We start from the raw sequence: 22407 nt of genomic DNA on the forward strand, positions 1-22407 counted from the left end.
GGGTAAAGTTTACTCATGTGTATCAGGAGGAGCAGGTAAAGAAGTCACAATTTTAAGAGATACGGGAGCTTGTCAATCTTTAATGGGAAGAGATGAGGAGTTATGCAGTTTGGGAAGAATGTTGCCAGAAAAGGTGGTAATATGTGGAATTCAGAGTAGTGTTCAATTATATAAGGTAAGGTTGGAAAGTCCAGTGAAGAGTGGTGAAGTGGTAGTAGGAGTAATAGAGAAACGATCTTGTCCAGGAATACAGTTTATCTTGGGTAATGATATAGCTGGATCGCAAGTGGGAGTGTCGCCTAAGGTGGTTGATAGGCCTGTGGAAAATCAGACAACTGAAGTGTTGAAGGAAGAAAATCCTGGGATTTTTCCGGATTGTGTAGTAACAAGGTCGCAAAGTCACAGGTTAAGATACGAGGAGAAATCAAAGAGTGAAGATGAAGTTGAAGTGCAATTATCAGAAACAATTTTTGATCAGATGGTTGAAAAAGAACAAGAACAGGTAGAGGATGAGGCGGATACCTTTAGTTCAGGAAAATTGGTGGAGTCACAACAAAAAGATATAGAAATAAAATGGATGTATCAGAAAGCATACACAGAAGAGGAATCTGAGTGTATACCAGAGTATTATTACCGTAAAAGTGATGTCTTGATGAGAAAATGAAGACCTTTATATATGCAGGCAGATGAAAAATGGGCAGAAGTTCATCAAGTAGTATTGCTGGTAGGGTATAGAAAGGAGGTGTTGTGAGTTGCACATGAGGTACTAGTGGGAGGTCATTTGGGGGATGAAGAAATCTCAAGCTAAAATCCATCCAAAGAAACATTTTTTATTGGCCTGGACTACATAAAGATGGAGTTAAATTTTGTCAATCATGTCACACATGTCAAGTGATAGGGAAACCTCAAGCAGTGATAAAACCAGCACCCTTAATACCCATTCCAGCATTTGAGGAACCTTTTACAAGGGTCCTAATTGATTGCGTAGGACCGCTTCCTAAAACAAAAAGTGTGAATCAATATCATTTGACGACAGTGGATGTGTCTACTAGGTTTCCAGAGGCCATTCCAGTATGTAATATTACAGCTAAAAAGATTGTGGAACAGTTACTTAAATTCTTTACTAGATATGGACTACCCACAGAAATACAATCAGATCAAGGATCGAATTTTACCTCAAGGTTATTCAAAGAAGTTATGGATAGCTTAGGAATAAAACAATTTAAAGCAACTGCATACCATCCAGAATTGCAGGGAGGGTTAGAAAGGTGGCATCAGACATTAAAGACAATGTTGTGGGCTTATTGTCAAGATTATCCAGAGGATTGGGATAAAGGAATTCCATTCGTACTGTTTGCAATTAGGGATGCACCTAATGAGTCAACCAAATTCAGTCCTTTTGAACTAACTTTTGGGCATGAGGTAGAAGGACCACTTAAATTGATTAAGGAAAAATTGGTGAGTGAGAAATCAGAACTTACATTATTGAATTACGTGTCAAATTTTAGGGAACGATTAAATAGAGCAGGTGAATTGGCTGGACAACATTTAAAAGTTGCACAAAATGTGATGAAACGGGTAGTGGACATGAAATCCAAAGTTTGTAGTTTTGCCATTGGAGATAAAGTTTCAGTGTTGTTACCAGTGGGAGGTGAACCTTTAAAAGCTAGGTTTTGTGGACCTTATCAGATTGAAAGGAAATTAAGTGAGGTGAATTATGTGGTAAAAACGCCAGATAGAACGAAAACTCACCGAGTGTGTCATGTGAATATGCTTAAAAGGTACTTTGAAAGGGAAGGGGAGAAAAAAGAGGAGGTTTAAATGATTCTAACTCGAAAGTGACGAACCAAATCCAGATGACTCTGAATTTGACATACCTCAAATTAAATTGGAAAACGAGGATGTTCTTAAAAATTGGGATAAATTGTTGAGTTCCCTTCCAGAGGAAAACCGGACTGACCTGAAAGAGTTATTGATACCACATGGGCAAGTTTGTGGAGATAAATTGGGAAGTACTAAAATAGCTATACATGATGCAGATGTGGGAAATGCTGTTCCAATCAAACAACATCCATATAGACTTAATCCTTTAAAATTGGCACAGGTTAACAAAGAGATTGAGAGTATGCTTAAAAATGGCATAATTGAAGTGGGTTGCAGCCAATGGAGCTCACCCATAGTGATGGTACCTAAATCAGACGGTACCCAACGGTTATGTGTGGACTATAGAACGGTTAATGCAGTTACAAGAACGGACACATCCTATCCTACGTTTGGAGGATTGCATTGAGAAAGTGGGACAGTCAGCTTTTATTTCCAAACTGGATTTACTTAAAGATTACTGGCAGGTACCTTTATCCGAAAGGGCAAAGGAGTTTTCAGCTTTTGTGACTCCAGATGGTATATACCAATTCAAAGTTATGCCATTTGGCATGAAAAACGGCCCAACCACATTTCAACGATTACCTAACAAAGTTGTTTCAGGATTACCCAATTGTGTGGTATACATCGACGATCTGGTAATTTTCAGCCAGACATGGACAGAACATTTGACACATCTGATGGAGTTATTCGATCGACTCCAGGAGGCGGGTTTGGTGATAAACCTGGCCAAAAGTGAATTTGGAAAGGCCCATGTCACTTTCCTTCAGGAGTTTCCGATACCCTCAAGACGAAGGGAAATAATGCGATTTCTTGGCATGAGTGGATTTGATCAAACATTTGTGCAAAGGTTTTGTAGCTTGATTGCTCCACTGATGGACTTGATGAAAAAACGTCAAAAATTTCAATGGACAGCGGACTTTCAACAGGCATTTGACTGCCTTAAAGCTGTGATAACCAATGCTCCAATTGTTGGAGAATTGCAAGGGACTCTGTGATCAGATTGAACTAAAGTATATGACTTTAAAGGGAAATGCCGAGGCACAGAGAAATGGACAGATCATGCAGAGACCTTCTTGTTCAAAGAGACTGTCAATCGAGAGGATTTCAGTTGGAAGAAGAACGGGAAAAAAATGGACTATATTATTATACCTGTTTGCGTGTGTTTTTTGAAATGAAAAAGTCTATTTACTGTGTGCATTTCTTAAAGGATAGTGAAAAGGTGAAAAATGAAACCATCTTGAAGTTGATGGTTTTTTTTTTTCTTGGGGGAGGTGTCATGTGAGTGTACCTTTAAGAAGTGGTTGCTTAAGAAATGTACCTTTAAGAAATGGGTGTTCATCAGTGTGGGGGAGCTGGGCTGTCTGTCAGCTTTTTACTTTTGTTTTAAGCTGTTTGCTGCAGGATGTGTTTTAGTTTCATTTTCAGTGTTGGAGCTGAAGCCAGACAGAGTAGGTGTACTGTTTTTGGGGTTTTAAAAAAAAAAACATTTTATTGGCATTTCCCATATTTATAAACAGTCGAATATGTACACAACACATTTTTCTCACCCGTGCTATTTTCCTTTATTATGCAGAGAGGTTTAGTTTGTCCTTCGTTTAACTGACCCTATGTGCATTTCATTGCCCTCTGGATCGGTGTATGGTTCCTCCCCCTTTCCCATTGTTCCCCCCCCTCCCCGCACCCCCCCCCCCCCCCCACAAGTTGCGCAGTCTTTTGGTACCTCATCTATCTTGGTAGTTTGTTTAAAAAATTCTTATTAGGTTACTCCTTGTTGCTGGCCTCGAACAGGTTTTGGAACAGACCGACAAACTGCCCCCAAGTATCCAGGAAGCCTTCCTCTGACCCTCGGATGGCGTACTTAATCTTCTCCAGGTGGAGAAATTCCGAGAGGTCAGCGAGCCAGTCTGCAGCTGTAGGTGGTGCTGCCGATCGCCAGCCGAGCAGGATTCTCCGGTGTGCAATTAGGGAAGCGAAAGCGAGGGCGTTGGCCCCCTTCCCCATGTGTAACTCTGGCTGCTCCAATACCCCGAAGATTGCCACTATTGGGCATGGCTTCACCCTCACCCCCACAACCTTGGACATTGCCTCGGAGAAGGCTGTCCAGAACCCAGCAAGCTTGGGACAAGCCCAAAACATGTGGGTGTGGTTGGCCGGGCCCCTCTGGCACCGCTCACATTTGTCCTCCACCTCCGGGAAGAACCTGCTCATTCGGGTTCTGGTCAGGTGCGCTCTGTGCACCACTTTTAGCTGCATTTGCGCAGGAGGAGGTGGAGTTCACCCTGCTCAGTACTTCGCTCCAGAGTCCCCATCCTACCTCTGTCCCCAGTTCGTCCTCCCATTTATGTCTGGTCTCGTCCAGTAGCTGTCCGCATATTTTCCCATATAGCCCCCCTTTCTCGTTGCTTGTGCCTATCAGGTCCTCTAGTAATGTGGTTTCTGGGGCCTCGGCATACCCCACTGTCTCTTTGCGGAGGAAGTGTTTTATTTGGAGGTGTCTCATTTCCTGTCCTTTTGCTAACCTCCACTTCCTCATCAGTTCGTCTAGTGTCGCAAGTCTGTGCCCTAGGTAGAAGTCCCCGACCGTCAATGTGCCTCGTCCCACCTCCATCTTTTGAAGGTGGTATCCAGCATGGCTGGGGGGAATCTGTGATTGCCGCAGATGGGGGCCATAAGGGACATTTTGGTCATCCCGAAGTGCTGTCTCAACTGGGTCCACGTTCTCAGCATGGCCGCTACCACTGGGCTCGTTGTGTACCTTGTTGAGGAGCATGGGAGTGCTGCTGTGGCCAGGGCCCAGAGGGTCGTTTCTTTACAGGGTGCCTCCTCCATTTGGACCCAATCTGTGTCGGGTTCTTGTACCCATCCCCTCACTCTTTCTGCCGTTGCTGCCCCCCCCCACCCACACACACACACACACACAAACGCCATGATTAGACTTTCTACGTTTTGGAAAAAGGCCTTGGGGATGAAGATCGGAATGGATCTAAACAGGAAGAGGAACCTTGGCAGTACGTTCATCTTGATCGTCTGCACTCTCCCCGCCAGGGAGAGTGGGAGTGAGCCCCACCTTTGAAGGTCTCTTCTTACTTCCTCCACCAGGCTGGTCAGGTTCCACTTGTGGGTCTGTGTCCAGTCTCTGGCTATCTGGATCCCCAGGTAGTGGAATCTGTTCTGGGCTGTTTTGAACGGGAGCCCCTCCAGCTCTCTCACTCCCCTGTTTGGGTTCACTGGGAATGCCTCGCATTTGCCCAGGTTACGTTTGTAGCGCGAGAAGGTTCCAAATTCTTTCAATATTTGCAGTATTGCCTTCAGTCCCTTTTGTGTCTTCGAGACATAGAGGAGCAGATCATCTGCATAGAGTGAGACTCTGTGCTCTCTGTCTCCTCTCCGGATTCCCTTCCAGCTTTCCGCATCCCGCAGGGCTATCGCCAGGGGTTCGATGGCTAGCGCGGACAAGAGTGGGGACAGGGGGCAGCCCTGTCTTGTTCCTCTCTGCAGCTGGAAGTATTTAGAGCTGGTGGTGTTAGTTTGGACGCTCGCTTTGGGAGCGTTGTACAGGAGCCTCACCCAAGCGGTGAACCCCACTCCTAGCCCAAACCGTTCCAGTACCTCGAGGAGGTATTTCCATTCGACTCTGTGGAGGCATTGTTGGCCAGGAGGTCCGTGTCCAGCCTCCATGTGGGGCGCTGGTCTCGGCCTGTCTCCAACCTCACATCCATATAGTGTGGAGCATGGTCAGAGATAACGATCGCGGAGTACTCCGTTCCCGTGATCCCTGGAAGCACCTATTTCCCCACTGCAAAGAAGTCGATATGGGTATATACCTTGTGTACTTGTGAGAAGTATGAAAATTCCTTCTCTCCCGGGTGCAGGGCCCCCACCTGCTCCATGAATGCTCCTAGTTCCCTAGCCATGCCAGTCTTTTTCCCTGCTCTGGGGTTTGATCGGTCGGTCAGTGGGTCCTGTACACAGTTGAAGTCGCCCCATGATGTGTGTCAAGGTCGGGAAATTCTGCCATGGTCTTCTTTATGAATTCTGTGTCGTCCCAGTTGGGAGCGTACACATTTACCAGTCCGACCAATTCCCTTTCCAGGACACCGCTGACCATGACGTACCGTCCCCCTGGGTCCGTAACTGTCTTGGTTTCCGTAAACCTCGTCCTCTTGCTAATATTGCTACCCCCATAGCCCTCGTCCCGTAGCATGAGTGGTATGTCTGTCCCACTCAGCCCTTTCTTACCAGCAGTCGGTCCTTCTCCCTCAGGTGCGTCTCTTGTAGGTAGATTATGTCTGCTTTTAGGCTTCTTCGGTGGGTGAAGATTCTGGATCTTTTCACTGGGCCGTTGAGTCCCCTTACGTTCCAGGTAACAATCCTGGTGGGGGGTTTTCGACCCCCTGGTCCTGCGGAGTCACCCATACTTACCTGGTGGACGCGCCCCTGCACTCCGGGGTTTCCCTTCGTTAGGGGGCCCTCCAAAATGGCCACGGTCGCCACTCTCGCCATGAGGTCGGACCCCAGGGCTCTGGGGTTTCCTTTTGTCTAGGGGGCACCCAACATGGCCACCATCTATGTGTACGCCATGTGGCTGCGCCCCTGCACTCCAGGGTTTCCCTTTGCCCTGAAGCCCTCCTGAGTGGCTGTTTGTGGCACCTTCTTGGTTCCTCGCCCTGCTCCATGCCTGCCGAGGCCTGTGTTCGTGCTGCTTATCTACCTCATCCTTCTCTTTGCTTCTCTTTTGTTCTGCGCTCTCCCCCGACTCCTCCCCCCCCCCCTTAGTCCCTGTTCCTTTGTCCACCCCCTGTGTTCTTCCCCCCTTCTGCCCTGTCCCTCCCCTCTCTTTGTGCCAGACACTCCCTCTCCCCTGAGAAGTGTGCCGCGGTTCTCCTTTCTTCCTGCCCTCCCATGTTAGCCCTCCTCGCTAGCACGGTGACCCCCCTCCCAGTACTTGCCCTGCTCTGGTCCTGTTTTACCTTCCTTTTGCTAGCCCTTGTCTCGCCCTCCTGTCCGCCTTTCTGACCTCATTCACCTTGCTTCGCTCCCCCCCCCCATTGCATTGAGAGATGGAACGAGCCCAGGAACGAGTTAGCACAGTCCCGCACAGTGCACCAACCATGTGTGTACAGTTCGTGATCATATTGTCTCTGTTTGCAGTCTGCCCTCCGCTCTTTGTTTCAATTCTTCCTTTCTTTTCCATCCCCGTCGCTTTCAAGATGGCCGTTGTGGCTGTCCCTCCCCCAGTTGGTTCGCTCTAACGAACTCCTCCGCAGCCGCTGGGGTGTTAAAAAACAGCTCCTTCCCCTCAAATGTTACCCAGAGTTTGGACGGGAATAGCATCCCAAATTTCACATTACTTTTGTAGAGTGCTGATTTGGCCCTGTTGAATTCAGCCCTTCTTTTGGCCAGGTCCGCCCCAATGTCCTGGTACACCCTTATGGTCTTCCCTTCCCACATGCTCGATTGCGCCTGCCGGGCCCACTTTAGGATTTTTCCCTGTCTTGGAACCTGTGCAGCTTCATGATAATCGCTCTGGGCTGCTCCCCAGCTTTGGGCCTGGGTCGGAGTGACCTGTGCGCCCTTTCGATTTCTGGGGGGTTTGGAAATTTCTCTCTTCCCACTAGCTTGCCCAGCATTTGGGTGACCTAACCTGTTGGATCTCTGCCCTCCATCCCCTCTGGCAGACCCACTATTTCAATATTCCGCCATCTGGACCTATTTTCCTGGTCCTCCGCTTTCCCTCTTAGGCTCCCCTGGTCGTTACCAGCCTTTTCACCTCGGTTTCCTGAGTTACCATCCTGTCGCTCTGGTCCGAGGCGGCTCTCTCCAACTCCTGAATCGTTTTCTCCTGCACCTCCACCTTCCTTTCCAGGCCATTAATGGTTCGCTGCATTTTGTCCATTGTCTCCGCCATCATGTCCTTCATCATTGTGTGGAGCTCCATCCTGAGTGCCTCCCTCATGGCGTTTATCTCCGTTTTTATCTCCTCCTTTATGGCGTTTATTTCCGTTTTCAGCACGCTTCTCCATTCCTCCCCCTGTGCGGTGGGGGGGGGGGGGGGGCGCGATGGTTGCCACGTCCTGTTCCTGCTCGACTCACCAGCTTTTCTGCTTGCTGGTTCGCCTGAACCTCCGCCTCGGCCCATGAGGTTGGCTGCCTGCGCGGCCGCAGCTCCTGCTTTTCTCCTTCACCTTCGCTACTGCTCCTTCTTACATCTTGCCGTCCCCCCGATTTATTAATTACAGGCATATTTCTGTCTGTGCCTTTCTCTTTTCTTCCTGGGTTTTGGTGCGAAAAAGAAATTCTTTTTTTTGTTCCCCCCCAAGGGATTTTTCTCCTTTTAAAAACAATTTTTTTTTTCATACAAAAATGAACTTTGTTTTTTCCGTTTGAAAGTTTTTTTTTTTTTAAGTTTTTTTTTTTAATTTTCAGGAGAGGAACAAGAAAGGTTGAATTAAAAAAATTATTTTGTTTTTGAGTTATACTCTCCGTGCTCTGACTTTCAGGCAGTTTCTGAGCGATCCCCACTCCTCATCCACGTGCAGCTCATCGTGAACAGTCTATCCTCTTTTTTTTCCCCTCTTCAGCCCCGTGGAACGGAGCTTTGGCGCCTGGGCAGGGCCGATTTCGCGGGACTTAAAACAATTTTTTTTTAAACTCACCGGGAAAACCCCCGAAAATAGCCTCGATTTTGTCGATGTGCGGGACCGTCTTTGCTGTGGCCGCTCCGTTCGAGCAGGTGTACTGTTGATCTCTCTGCCATAAAAGACTATCTCTTGACCGTTTTGTGAATTTATTTGTGAACTATGAATTATAAATGTTTTCAGTAGTGAATGTAAACCTGATGTGCTTCTGTTAAAAGGTGTTTCTTCTGTCTTCTGGATGTTGTTTTGGAAGTTATTAAGGATTACTTAGTGTTGTATTCTTTGGGGGGTTGTATTTGAATCAATGGTTGCTAAGATGTTCACTATATGTTTTAAAAAGGTTAACTTGAGTTCATAGAATAAACATTGTTTTGCTTTCAAAAATACTTTTTCATTTCTGCTGCACCACACCTGAAGAGTAGGCCGTGTGCTCCCCATACCACAATCTATTAAAAATTGTGGGTCAGGTGAACTCCATGATACACTTTGGGGTTCTCTAAACCCTGGCCCATAACAAGCATACAGGGGTTCAATAAGTTATTTCTCTTTGTTCTGAGCCTTCAGCATTTTGGAAAGAATCTATGAGTGGCAATGCAGACACCATGCTTGTCCTAAGGAGCTTTTGCTATTTCAGTAGTTTGGTTTGTAGATTGCTATCTGTACTCTGCTGTTGGGATTCTGTGTCTATGTGTCAGCCTGCATCCACTGCATCCAAAATGCTCCATTCTCAGGTGAGTATTCAATCTTTTTTCTTATCTTTTTCCCAAGAAATGGATGATCTTTCAGGTCTGCAGTCTTCAGGATCTCGAGGGGGGTGGCAGGGGGGATGGATCCTCCACTGCCCGCTATTGGTAGCAGGTTTCCAATCTGGCAGAGAATTGAGCATTCAGCTAAAAATGGGAGCAACGCCAGGCGCCAATCCCATTCCAATGCTCTGAACCCCGCCAGTGTCAAGCTACACACCTCGCGATGGAGGGAGGATGAAAATGGGTCATCAGCATCAATTTTTATCTGATTGATTGATTGGAAGCCCCATGCTCCATGCCCTGGTGATGCCCCAGCCCTCTCGGCCTAGGTTCACGCAGGCGTGGATTATTGCAAGTATTTCCAAATGTGGCCCTGATGCAGTGGACCTGCGGTGGGTCAGCAGGGTAAGTATGTAACATAGGTGCCCTTACTGTCCATCGGAGGGTCACCCGCAATGCAAATCCTTCCAACCCCCAGTCTCCCATCAACCCCACCCCCCCCATTAGACCCCCAACAGAGACCCTTCCATCAGACTCACCCAACAGAGACCCTTCCATCAGACCCCCCATATCAGAGACCCCTATCATTTCCCTTCACGCATGAATGCATCTCAAGTACCCAGCTTTGAAGCTAACCACAATAACTGACAGGTCCTCACTACATCAAAAGAAGGTAAGTGTTTTCTGCTGAGAAAAAGAGGAAGTGGAAGCACAATTAAACAATTGTTGTGAGCTTCACAGCAGGATACTTCAGATATTCAAGTGTGAAGGGAAATGGAAATAAACAATCCAGACACCTGGCTGTCTGGAAGTGATTGCCCTGTTAATTACAGCCTACTGAAAGCTATTTCTCTTTGAAAGTTAATGGAAGCCTCACAGATCAAAGGGTTTGAGGCTGTTTAAGCCTTGTGATGTGTTTTGGCTTTCTATGAAGTAATAGCTGTTGCTTTCAACACTTCTGTCTCAGGCAGCAGATGCAAGGGACAGGTAAGTGAAAATGCTGTGATTTTTCACTGTTTCTGCCTGGACTGCTCTTTAGCTTCCAACCAGGGGTGACTGATGGGAAGGGAGAGAAAATGCGGCTAACTGCAGCCTCGGCAGGGCGTCTCCGCTGGGGCACGAAAACAAGACAGAGTTCCTGTAGATAGTGGGGCCATTCCCTGCACAGTTAGCACCAGGAACCCAAAACAGCACTCTATTTTATTTTAGTTAGATCGCGTCCATAGGCAACGATGCTCGCACTATCTACAAAGGGTTAACCATTGTTGTTACTTTACAATCGGGTCAGAAGAAGATAATGTTTCACCCATAATAAGCAGCATAGCATCAATTCTCATCATTTGTGTGGCTCTGTGAATATAATATTTCATATTTTGCTTTTATGAATACCTCTTACGAGTTTTTATAGCTTCTTTGTGCTCAATATTGATATAATATGTGGGTGGAACTAATTGGATTCCAACCTTGTTAATGGTACAATATGGGCAATTACTTTGTTTTCAACAGGTGACAACAGAACTTGACAATGAATGCACCAAAACCTTCAGAGGCACTTCAAGCGCAGCTCCAATGGCAGCTGGTATAATTGCATTGGTCCTTCAGGCTATGTAAGTATTGTCACACACAAACAGTTCTGAAATTTTAAAATACCATATATAATACCAGTATATTCAGAAACGTGAGAGAAAGTTCTGATGTTGGAACTGCAAACTTTGATTTTCTGTAAGCTCTTCCTGACCATGGGGAAGGAATTGTATTGTTTCAATTTGACACAGTGAAACAATGTAGATTTCCTACTTTGACACACACAATGCTTTTATTCCTATGCACCAGAGTAGCAGTCGCATAGTGTCGTACAGTGCAGAAAAGGACCTTCGGCCCATCGAGTCTGCACTGAAAATAACTATCCCTAATCTCGAGCTAATCCCATTTATCAGTATTTCCCATATCCTTGAATGTGATGGTGTTTCCAGTGCTCATCCAAGTGCTTTTAATATAATCTATAATCTTATTAAGGTTGCGAGGTTTCCAACCTCCACTACCTTCCCAGGCAGTGTATTCCAGATTCTCACCACCCATTAAGTGAAAAATGTTTTTCTCAAGTCCCCTCGGAATCTCCTGGCCCTCACTCTAAAACTATGCCTCCTTGTGGTTGACCCCTCAACCGAGGGGAATAGCTGCTTCCTATTTGCAGTGTCTAAATCCCTCATAATCTTATATGAAGTGTCTTCTCTGCTGTAAAGAAAACAATCCAAGCCTATCCAGTCTCTCCTTATAGCTTAGATTCTCCATCCCAGGCAACATCCTGATGAAACTCCTCTTGTTGTAATGTATAACCAACAATAACTTACATTGATATAGCACCGTTTCATGTTCTCCAGGGTTTCCAAAGTGCAATGTTTGAAGTGTAGTCACAGTTGTAATGTCGGAAATGTGATAGCCAATTTGTGTGCAGTAATGTCTCACAACCTACAATGTGATGGTGACAGATAAGATGTAATCTGTTCTGGTGATGTTTGTTGAAAGATAAACGTTGGCCAAAATAACAGGGAAACTCCCTGCTCAATTCTGAATATTGTCAGTGAATCCTTTTTGTTCACCTGAGCGAAGGTACATGACAGCCCATACAGTGTCATTGAACCCAACATTGAACACATCCAAATGGGTGTGCAAAGCTGCTAGGATCACAGCCTTGAGGATTAATAATTTCAGTGTCTTTTTTTTTGTTTCTCAGTTTTTCTGCTGCAGTGCATCATTCCTGGTTTTATTTTTATATCGATTTGGCACTTTTGGCTAAGAGAAAACTCTGTGGTATAGGTTTTGCCAATAGTATTTCCTTGGGGAGGCAGTTTTAAACCAATTGTGCCAGTGGTAGAGTTTGTTACCTGGAAGAAGAAGAGGTGCACAGAGCCAAAGGAAAGATGCTAGAAGTTGCGATTGTGCCAAGGATGATCTCACCATAGGTATCATTACCCTCCAAATCATATCTATCATTCGGGATTTGTCAGTAAAACACCAGTATAAATATGGAGCTCCTAGTCTGTGGAAAGAAGAATGCAAGGTTGGCTGCGAGGCCACCAAGACTGTACACTGGAGCTATGGATAGACAATTCTCAAGCAACCATGAATACCAATGAGTCACAATTACACTGAGGTGCACACTGCCACAAGAATTCTATTCAAATGCACACTGCTTCAGACACTTTGACAAGTTGGGATGGGAGTACTCTAACAGTGATTAGCAAAAGTCTCCTAGAATGTCATTATCCTCTGCGCGGCTTTGCCATATAAGAAGGCATAAGCATAGAGTAGATGAAGGAAAAGAACAACCAATCCACGTCCACAAAAGAGCAGCATTAATCAGAAGAAAGAGATCTGTCTGGACGCATCTTTTACACGTTACCAGAGTCGTACACTGGACCCTCATAACTAAGATCTTCTCATGTGCATATCATCCAAACAACAATCATCTCGATGGGGGCTGAATTTATAGGATGACAGGGACGAGACACATTCCCGCTGACTCTGAGAGGACCTCTGCCATTTTGCACTCTAAATGTGCATTGACTGGCAGCAGGTGTAGAGCTGCCAGCCAATCAGCCCCTCCACGCAGAATGCTGCAGTGACCAGAGGAGGCACTGCAGTGAAGTGCCTGGGACTACGTTTTGGGACATGGAGGCCAGTTAAGTGGTTGGGGCTCCTGGGGGAAGGATGTCACAAAGCGGGGGCGGGGGGGGGGGGGGGGTTGACTGGGGTATCAGTCAGTAGGCCGGGGGTAAAGGAAGTCCAGAGGTGTCTAGTCCTTGAAGGGAGGGTGCCCCCAATTGGAAGGGGATTTTGTCCCGCCCGAGATTGAGGATTTAAAATGTTTCTATTTGTCTCCCCTGATCTATCTGGTGTTCACCAGCCTAGAAATTGAGGCTAGGTGGGAAAAGGCTTTTAAGTGGCCATTAAGTTGCCACTTAAGGACCTCAATCGGGACAAGAATGGGCTTCACGCCGAAGGTCCTAGCTGTCCCATTGTAAAAGTGCTGCCAGGTCAGGGCAAGTGCGATGCCGGAAGGAATCCCATTCATGCAATTTCACATTTCCCCCCACCTTAAAACCGCCGGGGGAGGGGGGAGTGGAGGTAAAATTCAAAATTCTGTGTTCATCACTCCATGACAAAAGAAATCCTTTTACACTGTAAAATTGCTGCATCGAATATTTGGATCCAACTGTGAATCCAATTCCTTCCCTCTGCAGAATCATTAACCATCACTGTACCAAGGATACTGATTGGGCACAACTAAATTGAAATGTAACAAAATGCTAAAAGTGGTGTCCATTAATCTAAAATTTCGCATTCTACTATTACCCATTTGGCGATTCTGTACAGTTTGACCATTCTGGATACTCATGTTCTGCTACTTCTTAAATAAAAGCAAAATACTATGGATGCCGGAAATCTGAAGTAAACACAGAAAATGCTGGAAAATCTCAGCAAGCCTGGAAGCATCTGTCAAGAGTGAAACAGAGTTAATGTATAAAGTCCGTACGACGTTTCGTCAGAGCTGAAGAGAAGCAGAAGCGTGGTGGGTTTTATGTTGTACAGGAGAGGGGTGGAACAAAATAGAAACCTATCCCTGGCCTATTTTGTTCCACCTGCCCCACCCTCTCCCTTCAACAATGTAAAACCTATCACATTTCTACCTTCAGCTCTGAAGAAATATCGTATGGACTCGAAATGTTAACTCTGTTTGTCACTCCATAGCACCTGCCCGACCTGCTGCTGCTTTCCAGTATGTTATGTTTTTATTACTGTTATTTCTAGCTGTTCCTGCTGTGGTTGGAGTGAGTAAGATGGCTGGATGCTGGCTGTGTGTCTGTGGGAATACCTTGGGAGTGAAATGGCTCAGTATGTTTCCGCTGATAGACCTGCCCTGTCTGCGGAATTGTCAGAGCCCAGAAGAAGGCTGTATGACCCATTCTGTCTGTACCGACTCTCACAATGTACAATTTGCCGAGTGCCATTCCCATATGCGAGGTGCACCATATGATCAAGTTCCATCCTGCAGCATATAGTGGATATAATCAAATATCCGTGCGCCATACAGTGACGCCCGGATGAACTAATTTTCGGGGGCAAGAATAACAGGAGAATCAGAGATTCCCTGGAAGGTAAATGTTTTTGCACTTTTCCTTCACTAATTAGCGTTGCCTTCATGAAATGGCAGTTGGACAGAATGAAAATTAGGTGTTTGTAAATTGGTTCACTGTCATTCGGTATAATTATGCATAGCAATCATATTGATGCAAGTATAGATATTACCAGAGTGTACCAGGTGACTTGATCTGAGTCAAATTAAATGAAATCGGAAATGTGGTGGACGGTGGTCACTTTGGCAGGAAACCATCACTAGATCCTGCCAAAGAAATCTAGGCCCTTACCACCCAGCACCTGCCCTTCCCCCTCCCCCAAATTGAAATTGTTGGTAAATGGGACAGCCTGTGACTGATGGGCTCCAATCTGGCGAGCTGCAGTGATAGGCAGATGGGTGATCCAACAACAATGAGGTGACATGCCTAGTCCCATTGTGTGAGCAGGCAACCAGCAAATGCACTCTATCAGTAATTTACCCAAAAGTCAAAATCAATGCTTTTGAACAGACATTTTTCAAGTTGCAGACAACCCTACAAGATGCTCCCTTATGTACATTATAGAAAATACCCGAGGGCAACACGATGGCGCAGTGGGTAGCACTTCCGCCTCACAGCGCCGAAGTCCCAGGTTCGATCCTGGCTCTGGGTCACTGTCTGTGTAGAGTTTGCACATTCTCCCCGTATTTGCGTGGGTTTAACCCCCACAACCAAAGATGTGCAGGGTAGGTGGATTGGCCACGCTAAATTACCCCTTAATTGGAAAAAATGAATTGGGTACACTAAATTTTTTTTTTTTTAATTATAGAAAATGCCCATTACATCACACTATCATAGGCATAATTCCTGGGCTTCGTCGAGGTAGGTACAAGGCAAACAGGGCCTGAAAATACCACCACTGGCTAAAGTGTTAGTTTCCTGCCACCATTCCCAGTGCCAGCTATTTTAGAGGAGACTGTATCGGAGCTATAGGGCTACCCACCACCCCCAGCAGGTAGCCAATTAGGTGCGTAGTTAAGTTCACTTAAAGAAGTCCGATTGAATTTTATGGTTGGCCTCTAGTTTAGGTACCTGGAGATGGACACCTGGTGGCAGACCAGGAGGCCAGCGCTCCGAGCAGGTCTCAAAACCTTATCTACCTATCTGTGTGCATAAGCAGTTTTCCATGAGAGGGACCCCCCCCCCCTACCCCCAACTACCATCCAACCCCCTCACCACCACAGTGAGGAAGAACATATTTCCGCAGGAAGCGGTAATGACATGGAACTTGCTGTCCACGAGGATGATGGAAGTAGAGACAATCAATTATTTCAAAAGTAAATTGGTTGAGCCCTTTCCAGAGCTACCAGATAGAGCAAGGGAATGAGACTGTCTGAGTTTCTCTACAGAGAGTCAGCATGGACTTGATGAATTGATTGGTCTCCTTCTTTGACTCTGAGCTGGATTCTTTGGTCCGCCGGCCACAAGATTGCCATGGACAAGATGCGGACCATGTAAAGGCCCATTGACCTCCGGGGGGATCTTCTGATTGCCGGGCGGGCGCAGCTGAAGAATCCCGCCCTCTGTTTCCTTTGCTTCCAAGTGACGAACCCCAACTTCTGCAACCTAAGCCTCTAGCTAATATTTCTTGAACAGAATTTTATCTGTGATATGCCACTTCTCTTTTCTTGCTTTTTGTGATTACATTTAAAATTTAAAGAGCTCTGAGATCATTTAGAATGTTGAAACAGTTGATCCCCAGAGAAAGCATTGCTCAGCTCTGTCTCTCTGATCTATGCTGTCAATTGCACAATATTTAGTTACATAGAACATAGAACGATACAGCGCAGTACAGGTCCTTCGGCCCACGATGTTGCACCGACATGGGAAGTCAAAAAACAAAAGCCATCTAACCTACACTATGCCATTAGCATCCATATGCTTATCCAATAAACTTTTAAATGCCCTCAATGTTGGCGAGTTCACTACTGTTGCAGGTAGGGCATTCCACGGCCTCACCACTCTTTGCGTAAAGAACCTACCTCTGACCTCTGTCCTATATCTATTACCCCTCAGTTTAAGGCTATGTCCCCTCATGCTAGCCATTTCCATCCGCAGGAGAAGGCTCTCACTGTCCACCCTATCTAACCCCCTGATCATTTTATATGCCTCTATTAAGTCTCCTCTTAGCCTTCTTCTCTCTAATGAAAACAACCTCAAGTCCATCAGCCTTTCCTCATAAGATTTTCCCTCCATACCAGGCAACATCCTGGTAAATCTCCTCTGCACACGCTCCAAAGCTTCCACGTCCTTCCTATAATGAGGTGTCCAGAATGTACGCAATACTCCAAATGCGGCCGTACCAGAGTTTTGTACAGCTGCAACATGACCTCATGACTCCGGAACTCAATCCCTCTACCAATAAAGGCCAACACTCCATAGGCCTTCTTCACAACCCTATCAACCTGGGTGGCAACTTTCAGGGATCTCTGTACATGGACACCGAGATCCCTCTGCTCATCCACACTTCCAAGAACTTTACCATGAGCCAAATATTCCACATTCCTGTTATTCCTTCCAAAGTGAATCACCTCACACTTCTCTACATTAAACTCCATTTGCCACCTCTCAGCCCAGCTCTGCAGATATAAGATAAAGAGGTTACAAGTGTTTTCAGTTCCAGCTATTGATACTTTAAAGGGTCTGGACGCATTCATTGGCCCAAGTGAAATCAATTTTCTTTAGAATGCAAGGTTATGAATGAATGACTTTTAATTTTTTTCAAACACATGCGATTGTCACTATAGGGTTCATTGGTTTGACACAGTGGGTGAAAAATGTAAATGTCATAGTTTGGCATGGGGAGCTTGAGGACCTTGGGGATGGTGGGGGGCATAACCTGGCATGGGGATATGGGGACAGCAGGAGTTGGGTGGGTCGCATAACTTGGCATGGGGGCTCTGAGGAGCCATAGGGGGTAGAGTGGTATAGTCTGGCTTAAGGGGCATAAAGTGGCATGGGGAGGATGGGTAAGAGCTTTTAAACATATGTTTTAAAAGGTTCCCTCATCCAGACCATGGTGACACCTTTGAAGTGCTGTGAACCACAAGTCCTTTAAAAGCTGGCCCAACTCCATGAAACTTGCAAAGGGTCTAGGACATGCCTATTCCATCAATGGAGCCAGCCTGGCCGGGAGTGCAAGGTATAGGCTCATGATCCAAACAAGCCCACACCCTTAAATTACATTGTTAAAAATCAGAAAACCTAGTCAAGAATCATGGCCTCCATTTCCACTCCTCCACAGTCTGCCCAAATCCCATGAAATTCTAGCTTTGAGAACATTAATTTTGTGGTATTGGGAAACTAAGAGCCAATGTATCATTGAGGATTGGGTGATGATGAGTGAACAGGATTTGATGCGTGATAGGATACAGTCAGAAATGTTTGGATGAACTAAAGATCCTGGAGTATAAGCGAGTCTAGCTATCGCAAAGTAATGCATGAGGAGTACAGCAGCAAATAGACTGTGGACAGAGATGGATGATATCCTAGAGATGTAAGTGGGTAGTCTTTGTTATGAAGTAGATGTAGAATTGGAAGTTAAGCTTGGGTGGTAATAAGACAGGGAGGTTGTAAACCTGCTCCACACTAAGACGGTGACCAAGGCAGAGAGGGGGATGGCATGGTAGCTCAGTGGCTAGCACTGTTGCTTCACGCACCAGGGACCAGGGTTCGATTCCCCGTTTGGATCACTGTCTGTGTGGAATCTGCACATTCTCCCCATCTCTGCCTCCGGGTGCTCCAGTTTCCTCCCCCAAGTCTCGAAAGACGTGCTTGTTAGGTGAATTGGACATTCTGAATTCTCCCTCAGTGTACCCAAAAAGATGCTGGAGTGTGGTGACTTGGGGCTTTTCACAGTAACTTCATTGCAGTGTCAATGTAAGCCTACTTGTGACGCTAATAAAGATTATATATTATTGGTGGCAAGGCATCAGATGTAGGAGGGTGAGTGAAATATGATGCGACACAAGCATTTTCACAACTTGAGAAAAAAAGGAGAGGCCTTAAAATGGCTTTCTCTTAGGACATTTGTCTCTCGTATTCTTAAGAGCGTCATACTTTCACTATTGCAAGTCAAATACCAATCCATCTCCTGGTGATCCCGAAGATGATCAATAGTAGAAGGAGAAGGCAGCAAAATTCACCTTGTTTCCCAGGCTTAGCCCATTCCAGCCATTTCCATGCAGTAGAGTTTGCACTTGTGAAGGGAGGGAAATTTCAAGCGGTGCTAGTTGAGTGAGGATGCGCCGATAGGCTACCTCATCTCATTTGCCTTTAGTTACTATTGGCAGTGATAGCTTTGCTGCTCCCTTCAGATTAAGGGTCATACATGTCTGACTGTAACATTTCCTCAGCTCATTTTGCAAAAAAAAAATTATTTTGGTGGATACACAAGAAAAGCTCAACATCGCTAATAAAAAATTTATTGTCCTTCCTGGGCAATCCCAAACATAATAAAACAACTGGAGGTAAAATGTAATCAGCAGGATAGTTGTAGATCTTTATCACACATATTTGGACAGTATCGTGAAGAAAGATTCTGTCCATTGTGTACTTCTCAACTGTTTTGCATTCAGTACTTCTTACAAAGCCTTTGAAGAAATAATATTCCCTGAGAAAGTCAGATTGTAATTCCACCCGACCATAATATTGAGGCTTGTATGCTTGAAAGATAGTAGGCAAATGAAAAATACAAATGAATCAAGTAACACAGACAGTAAAAATATCATTGCTTCGTGTTAAGCTTTTGCTCCTTTCTGTGACCATTTCATGATGTTTTGGGTAAATATTACTATAGTACATATTATCTCCTCATGCAGCAGTTTCTGGCAAGAAAGTAATGATTGCACTCATTAGCTAAAGGATATAGGCACTGGTCCAATGAACACAGATCTGTCTACTGATTTCAGCTACAAAATAGCACTGAGATTCACAAGCTTGACATTGTGGGTGTGAAAATAATAAAACTGAACTCCATCTTTAGCCTAGTTGCCATGGATGCAGTTAGAGGTCATAGTGGCAGCTGTTAACTAGTTGCCATTTTGCCAGATGCTCTCCCCTCCTGCTCTATGTTTTCTTGCACCCTGGTTTCTAAAGGTTTCATGGTATTTAATTCCTCCCACTTATTTGGCATATGTACCTATTGAAAGGCATGATGTGTTTCCTCCTACATGGAGATTTACTGTCAGCGGTGATGGCTGTTTTGGTACTCCCTTGAGATCAGGGATTTTACAAGTCTCATTTTAAAACCTGCCTTAACTTGTTTAGCAACAAAAGCAAGTTTGGTGTGTACACAAGAAAATCTCTCCATGCCTCTACTAAGAATTTTATAGTGCTTCCTGCTGACAGTCCTGAACACAATAAAACAACTGGAAGTAAAATTAAAGCAGCAGGGTAGTTGTAGATGTTGATGTGAAATGAAGACTTCATCAAAACCAAATGTTCTCAGCATTTCTGATAATTATTTGCAAACCTTAAGTACATTTTATGTTCACATTTAGTCAAATTGATATCACAGTTAGAAGCAAAATAAAATGGAACTGCTGGGTAACTTTGAAAGCGTTTATATCAAACAAGAGAAGTAATTTGTGGTATAAAATGTTATATTGTTTCATATATTAGGACAACAGTTGTGTTAAGGTGTAATGTCCACTCTTAGTAAAAGGTTAGAACATCTAAATATTTGACATCTTTTAAAAATGTGTTAGATTTGACTTTTTCTCTTCCACCCCTCCTTTCTCTTGAATGAGGCTCTCTATGCTGGACCACAAACACCTCAGTCACGTAGTCAGTATGAGTCTGGATGGGGAACATCATCAATTTGTCCAACCAAAGCTTGGAAAGCACATTTAACTCTGGTTCAGTCCTCATTCGATGCCCACACAAAGGTATTTTCCAGCATGAGTCACAGGGAAGCAATTCTAAGTGGAAATAGTAGCTGAATCTTTGCGTTCTGGGTCAAATATACTGAGAGCAATTACTGTAACCCCATTGCTAACTTGTGTATTTATGTGCTTCAAAACCTTTTTTCCAAAAATGAGCCTCTCATTTAGTAAAATACAACTCATTTCATCTAAAGGGGAGTTTTGATCCAGGGGCATGACTCAGTGGACTTAAAACTACGTCTGCTGTTGAGCACGTTTGGCAGGATGATTCTCAGCGGCAGCAGTGCCTAGAAACCCCGCTCCGCGCCCCCAGTTGCTGCCAAAGCCCCCCTGCCCGTGGATCGCCTCAGTCCACAGCTGCCACACCGAGTTCCCGACAAATAATAGTATGAGAGACCCAGGGCGTCAGGAACTCAGCCCGTTGGGGGCGGAGCATCGGGTGGACGGCCTAAGGTAACATCCTAAGGCTGTCCATACGGCATGTGGCGTACACATAGAGTATGCCATTTTGGAGGGGGTGGAGCATTGCGAAAGCGGCGGCGCCTCCGATTTCGGTGCCAACATGGATTCTTCGGCTGATCGCTGAATGCAATTTTGGCGTCGGGAAGACCAGAGAATCCTGCCCAAAATCTTTAAGAAACATTACAGCCAAGAGGGTGGTAGAGGAATTAACCAAGTTTTTTCGAAGATACCGAAAGAGATACAATCAGATGAAGGGTCACATTTCATGCCAAGATTATTTAAAGTGGTCATGAATAGCATGGAAATAAAACAATAGCGTTTCTGCTTTAATCTCCCACTTCTTAAGCTGAAATGCTCTCTCTTTCTCATTTACCCTTTCTGCCATTATTCACTTCCCTGTTCTGGATTTTCCGGTCACCGACGCCGAAATCGTGTTCGGCGATTGGCCAGAGAATCACAATTCCCGACCAAATCGGGGGGCAGCGCCGCTTTCAAATGCTCCGCCCCCTCCAAAGCGGCCTACCCGGAGAGTACGCCGCGCCACGTATTGAAGGCCTCAGGACATTGCCTTAGGCCCGCCTCCCGATGCTGCGCCCCCGACTGGCCGAGTTCCCAACAGTGCCGGTCACGTGTGGTCTCATCCGTTGGGAACTTGGCGTGGCAGCTGCGGACTCAGTCCAGCGCCGCCACAGTCGGGGAGGGCCGATCCGCAGGCAGGGGTGGACTTTATTAGAGGTTCGAGGCACTGTGGGGGTGTGGTCCGGGTAGCGTGAGCCGGCAAAAGGGGGGGCACTATTTCACGGGCCGGGTCTGCGAGCGTTTTCAGCTTTTCTGAGCCTCCTTGAAGGAACCCATCAGACAGTCATTCAGGCAGCACAGAGATTGTCATGGGTAGTGTTGAATAGGTGAATCTTCCACCAATATGGGAATGACCCAATGCATGTAAACCAGGAGCAGCAGGCAGATGAGAAGGGAGAGAGGCCAAAAGATAGATTCTTGGGGAACATTGGCTGTGTTGAAACAGGTATGTATTGAACCACTTGCACAGAGCAGGACCGTGGAGAAGAGGCTATGGGACAAGAATGGCATGGCCAAATATCGTGAAGACATGGTGGAAAAGAATGATAATGTGGACAGAAGACACTAACTTTTAACACTACAATTTTAGCCTCAGGTAGGCAACATTATGAGGTTGTTGCCTGAGGGAAGGCAATGGTGTTGTGGTATTGTCACTGGTCTACCAATCCAGAGACCCACATCCAATGAATAGAAAGATCCCCACAGATGATGGGGAAATGCAATCAGAGCAATTCAAGCAGACAGATAATGAGCATGCCACTGGGAGTTGCCAATTTGAAAAAATAGAGAGGTGAGAGAAGGGACTTAGGTTTTCTGAGATGTTGAATTAAAATTGGACTATTAGCGGAGGCACGACGATGCTTCAGAAAGGGTGAATGGCAGTCTCTCCGCAAAAACCTCATAATGTTGCCTACTTGAGGCCAGGTATTTGAGTGCTCATGTAAAAAAGGAAAAGGAGATTAAAGGAACAGGTTGTTACTCTCATGGAAGAAATTATTTTCGAGGATAAAGGAAGAAATTGTATAAAAGACGCAGA

At 45.6% G+C, this 22407-nt stretch overlaps 1 protein-coding gene across 4 annotated transcripts in view; it reads left to right on the forward strand.

Moving 5' to 3' along the window:
* The window catches only part of LOC140391779 (PC3-like endoprotease variant B), a 1275236-nt gene that overhangs the window by 883315 nt on the left and 369514 nt on the right, over nt 1-22407 (forward strand). For all 4 annotated transcript variants that reach the window (XM_072476646.1, XM_072476647.1, XM_072476643.1 and 1 more), the window contains exon 12: nt 10775-10875. In XM_072476646.1, the coding sequence (XP_072332747.1) occupies nt 10775-10875 (101 nt within the window). The remainder of the gene's footprint in view (nt 1-10774; nt 10876-22407) is intronic.

This window comes from Scyliorhinus torazame, chromosome 15, assembly GCF_047496885.1.
Source record: "Scyliorhinus torazame isolate Kashiwa2021f chromosome 15, sScyTor2.1, whole genome shotgun sequence".
Lineage (NCBI taxonomy): Eukaryota > Metazoa > Chordata > Chondrichthyes > Carcharhiniformes > Scyliorhinidae > Scyliorhinus > Scyliorhinus torazame.